The sequence below is a fragment of the Gekko japonicus genome, unplaced genomic scaffold (assembly GCF_001447785.1).
Source record: "Gekko japonicus isolate JY-2015 unplaced genomic scaffold, Gekko_japonicus_V1.1 scaffold394, whole genome shotgun sequence".
Classification (NCBI taxonomy): domain Eukaryota; kingdom Metazoa; phylum Chordata; class Lepidosauria; order Squamata; family Gekkonidae; genus Gekko; species Gekko japonicus.
The window spans coordinates 1,093,820-1,099,331 of NW_015173135.1; the positions used below are offsets into that span (position 1 = coordinate 1,093,820).

Consider the following 5,512-nt stretch of genomic DNA (forward strand, 5'->3'; position numbering starts at 1 on the left):
TCCAAGTTCCAGAGTGTTTATTGAGATCGTTGCTTATGTTACTGTTAATGTTACTTTTAAAATAAATATAATATTAATTATGAAAAGTATGGAATTGGAAACTTTTTTTAAAAAAATAATATTTTTATTGGTTTTGTCAAAACCGTTTTGACAACAAACAAGGTAAACAGAATAAGAAGCAAAAGGTGGGTGTGGCTGGATGACCACACTTCTGGTAACATGGGGGTGTGGCCTAATATGCTAATGAGCTGTGCTATTAGGGGTGTGGCCTAATAGGCTAATGAGTTTCTGCTGTTGGGTGTGGCCTATTATACTTATAAGTTCCTGCTGGGCTTTTTCTACAAAAACAGCCCTGGCTGGCATTCTTCCTGCCTCAGCTACTTTCCATATCTATTTTACCCTCTTCCCCCCGCCCGCAAAGTGGCCAGCAGTCTGTAATGGGATAAATTAATATTTGCCATCTTTTGTTTGAAATTTCTTGTTAATGTTTTAATTGTTTTATCTTGATGTTTTTATGAATGATGTCCATCGCCCAGAGCCCTGCACTGCAGGGACTGGGCGATTAACAAATTTAATAAATAAATAAATAAATAAAATGAATAAAGCAAAATCTCAGATTTCACTGAGACGTAAGGCCAATTCATGCATTTGATAGTGTGGAAGGGTGGAAAGGTGTCACATGGAACAGGAGGTACAGAACTCTGATTTTGCTTGTATATTTATGTGGCAGACTGTTGTGAGAGCCAGCACATTTGAAGTTAAATAAATAAATAAATAAAATGAATAAAGCAAAATCTCAGATTTCACTGAGACGTAAGGCCAATTCATGCATTTGATAGTGTGGAAGGGTGGAAAGGTGTCACATGGAACAGGAGGTACAGAACTCTGATTTTGCTTGTATATTTATGTGGCAGACTGTTGTGAGAGCCAGCACATTTGAAGTGGAAGGATACATCTCTGGGATACTGAACGACATCCAGAAGCTTTCCCTCATCAGCTCTAACACCCTGAGAGGAAAGAGCCCCACCAGCAGGAGAAGAGCCCAATCACTTGGACTCCTGGGAGAAGATGAACCCACCGAAGCTGACTGGGGAGATAAATATGGAAACTACCTCAACTGCAATGGTGGAAGCAAATCAGCTCGAAGGCAGACTTTGTGGCCAGATTATAAACCCATGTTGGATGACCAAATTTACTCCAATGGTCTGGTAATGAAAGCACAGTCCCTAGGGCCTTCGGAATTCCAAGGTGCAAATAGCCGCTTTATCCCGTTTGCTTCAGGTTTTTATCACCAGCAATACGTCCCAGTTCTGGATGTAAACAGAGAAAATGCTGGAATGAGCTCTGAAGAGCGCTATCTTCAGACATGCCAAGAGGGACAAACTAATACAAGGCCACCCGGGGAAGGTAGTCCTAGCTCCAAAACAAGGGAAAACAGCTTGAAAAGGAGGCTGTTACGAAGTGTGTTCCTCTCATCCAACAACTCAAACAAGGCAGGAAGCAACCAACAGACAAAGGTACGTTTCCTGGCTGCATGAGAACTTTACTCTTTGCCTCCAAGTTCAGTTCAGTTCAGTTCTGAAGGCCAAATATGTCTGCAGCTTCTAACAGATTAAGGTTAATGTCAGAGGCTTATGTTTGCATTATGAATCTAAAGTATGAATTGGCCAACATGTTCATTGGTGTCAAACCAATAACAAAAGTTTTGGTATGTGTACAGTAGATGCTGGCAAATCCTCTTCCACACACCTCTGTTTCCCTTTTGTTAAAAACACATTAAATGTCAAGGGAGCCAAAACAAACAACCAAACAACTCCCATGTCTCTAATCTCTAGTTTGCCAGTCTCATTGTCTTTAGACTCTTAGCTTCTTGTTTCAGTATGTAGGTTTTTAGCTGCTTTGGTTATGCAGAAATGCAAGAAAAAAATGTGATGATGGAGGGGGAAAGTTTGCATGTGGGAGATAGGCTTGCCAACTTCCAGGCAGGCCCTGGAGATTTCCTGGAATTACCTCTGTTCTCCAGACTATAGAGATTTGCCTCCATCAAAAGGGAATTAGATAAGCATATGGAGCAGAGGTCCATCAGTGGCTATTAGCCACAAGGTATAGATAGGGGCTCTGGGGCAAGTGATGCTCTGTCATCTTGGTGCTTGGGGAGGGGTCAACAGTGGGAGGGCTTCTAATGTCCTGGCCCCACTGGTGGACCTCCTGATGGCACTGGTATTTCTGGCCACTGTGGGATACAGAGTGTTGGACTGGATGGGCCTTTGGCCTGATCCAACATTGGCGTCTCTTATGTTCTTATGTTATGTTCTTATGTTCCCCCGGAGAAAATGGCAGCTTTAGAGGGTGGGCTCTATTTCCCTGCCCAGAGTTGCCAGCCCTAGTGGGAGATGACCGGGAAAATAACCAGAAGGAAGAGGATGAGATGGTCCCCTCTGGTCCCTTCTTCACTCATTTTTTTTCACTTCCTGAGGCTGCTTTCAATTTTGAAAAGGAGAGGAGGAAATGAAGAAGGAATGGTACATGCGACTGATTGTCTGGCCTAGTTTGGCCCTTTTGGAACTCCTTGTCCCTCCTGACATCCTCCAGAAGCTTAAACCTTTTAAATTGTGGAATGTCACACGTTCTTAATTTTTCCAATCTGCTTTTTTAAAAAATCAATTACTTAAATTGCCTTTCTAGTTTGATCTCTCCTCCCAATTATGTAAGGCTAAGTCCAGCTGAAGAGCACTTGATTTACAGGAATTTCCAATAACCACTGATGCTAGAAATAACCACTGATGCTGGAAATAGCATCCCTCATTGGCCGAGGAGCATCCTAGTAGAGAAACACAGAACATGATAAGAAATGTGCTGGGGTCCAACCTCGCTGGACATGTGCCTCTGGCCTGGATGACCTTTCCGTTAAAAAATATGAGGAGGGTCAGAAACTCTTTAGGTTCCAAGGCCACGTTACAGGTGGTGGAGTTCCTGCACAGATCATAAATGCATGTACCGTACTGTATGCATGCTTCATTACACAGGACAACAACCCACGTCTCTCTTACCATGAGTAAATGAGAAGCAATAAAATGTAAGATCATATGAACTGGTTTTTCTGCTAGTTCTAATACAGAATACATGTAACAGGACACGTGTGTACTCAATACTGATGGTGTGTATACAGGAGCTATACACATTCTTCTACATCAAAAATGCTATTTGCGTGGGCTCTGGCTTTGAAAATATTGTCTTAGTGCTAAGTAGGGATGAGTCTGGGCTTAGCTTATGCTTGCATGCATCTGATTTTTCTATGACATCTAGAAATAATTCAAACTTACTGCTGTCACTGTGATTGCAGTTTTAGGCCACAATCCGGAATACCAATAACAACATCCAGGCTGGAGCAACTGCAACATTGTCCAGTGCTATTCCTGTATTTCTCTTCAGTAAGGAAAAGTTACTGTTCCGTTTTTAAACAGATACATCTGTTGGACACAAACAACCAATCAAGTTCTGACGGTGCATGTACTGGTGCCCCAGTTGTCCTTCCTTTTGTTCACATTGCAGGTTATATGAGGCTAACCTCATAACCAGATTTTCTTCTTCTGATATCAGGGAGGGGGCAGAGGGTAATTCATAGTCTCCAACTTATGAGCTAGTCCATAAACCCTGCAGCTGTCTTGTTTCAGCCAGGATGGGCCCATTTTCAGGGAAAACCCAGCTTGATTTTAAAGCAACTCCATTTTATCTGACATACCAGAAGCCCAGAAAAACATCACAAACGAGCATTCTCTATATGTAAGTTTATACCATTTAGAAAATACAGGCCCCATTTTACTGATGAGGAACACTGAGGCATAGCAATAAGGCCCAAAATGCCTCGTGTGAACAGGGCCCCAGTATTTGCTTATACCACACTACAGCAACCTGGCAGGCTTCCTTCAGCAGCAGGAAAACATAAGTATGTACTTGCATACTTATCGATATATGAAACACCACTGCTCTGTATAGCCTTGTATTGTCTAGTCTGAGCCAGCAGCAATTCACTAAGATAGTGTTACCTTCACCTGTTTGGTTCTCAAACTGTAGGTTGGGGCATATGGGGCTCCTTGATGGCAAATGTGAAGTTCCAGGGAGAGATAGAATCCAAGGCAGGTAATGCCTTCTTCCTCGTCCACCACCACACGTCAAGACCTGTGTAGATTAACAGAGAGTTACACCCTTTTAAGCCCATTTACTTCAATGGACTTTAAATTACCCACATCTGTAGACCTTCATTGTTCCACATTGGTGGTGACTGAACCCTTCCTGCCCCATCATTCCTATGCGATTTTTGAAAAAAGGGAATTCAGAAAGAGCTTTGTTCTTACGTTTCCATGTGTGGCTTTAGAAGGCTTCAGAAATATTTTGTTCTGGTAATACCTAAAAATGGTCTAAGTGCTTATAAAGTTGGGTTGCCAGCCTCCAGGTGGGGCCTGGAGATCTCCCGCTTTTACAATGGATCCCCAGCTGGCAGAGATCAGCTCCCCTGGAGAAACTGGCTGCTTTGAAGGGTGGACTTTATAGCATTGTACCATGCTGAGGCCCCTCCCCTCCCTAGACCCCGCCCTCTCCTAGATCCACCCCCAAAGTCTCCAGGTATTTTCCAACCCAGACCTGGCAACCCTATCATAAAGATAAGCAAAGACATTGGCATAGCACGGGTTTGTTAAATGCATTTGCAGGTTTTTCCCATAGAACTTTCTTTCATTGGTTAAATGTTTTTACTATTGGTTAATTCTTTCTTTCAAGACACCAAGAAGTCATCCAGAAGTGCAGCCAATCTGCATTGGATCCTTGAATTGTTGGGAGATGGAATTTGGCCAAGGAAAGGGCTTTCTTTGGTCACGCACAAGCACGCACGCACGCACACACCCCTTAGTCTCTTTATAAAGCACCAAACTGAAAGATTTATTTAAAAAATGAGAAAGTCTTTTTTCCACTGTGTTGCAGTCTGTATATGTAAATACCTTTGCTGCTGGCACAAAAGAAAGAGAAGGGGGATGAAGTAATTTTTTTTTTATTGGAAGAAAGACATTTGGGTTTAACCCTTATAGCTGAAAAGTCTAGCTAAGCCTGTGCTCAGAAGGAACCTGCTCTTGAGTTTAAATGCACTGGGAGCAGAAGACTGCACTAATTTCATGGAGAGGTAAAGGCACTCTGCAGGTTCTCTGAGAAACTGTTCTTCCTGTATTCTGTGCTATGGCATTGAAATTATACTGGGCTGAACTCTCATGACATCTTTGGATAAAATAAGTCAGGAGGAAGGGAGTGAATAGTCAAGAAGAGCATTCATAGCACCAGAAAGGAGGGTGGAGTTGTGAAGGAACCCTTTACTGTGAATTGTTTGTGGCTGGAAGTCGGAAAACAAAGAGAAGGATTGTTGTTGGCTGGAATTTGTTTAATTTCTTTTTAAAATGTATTTATTTCCAACAAATATCTAAATAGAGATGTGATGGAGCTTTTGTTTATGAGGGAGTTATGCCAT

General features: G+C 42.3%; 1 protein-coding gene across 1 annotated transcript in view; it reads left to right on the plus strand.

Moving 5' to 3' along the window:
• PAK6 (p21 protein (Cdc42/Rac)-activated kinase 6) overlaps positions 1-5,512 on the plus strand; it is a 71,343-nt gene that overhangs the window by 42,146 nt on the left and 23,685 nt on the right. Inside the window, exon 5 of the mRNA XM_015422185.1 lies at positions 915-1,517. Coding sequence (XP_015277671.1) covers positions 915-1,517 — 603 coding nt within the window. The remainder of the gene's footprint in view (positions 1-914; positions 1,518-5,512) is intronic.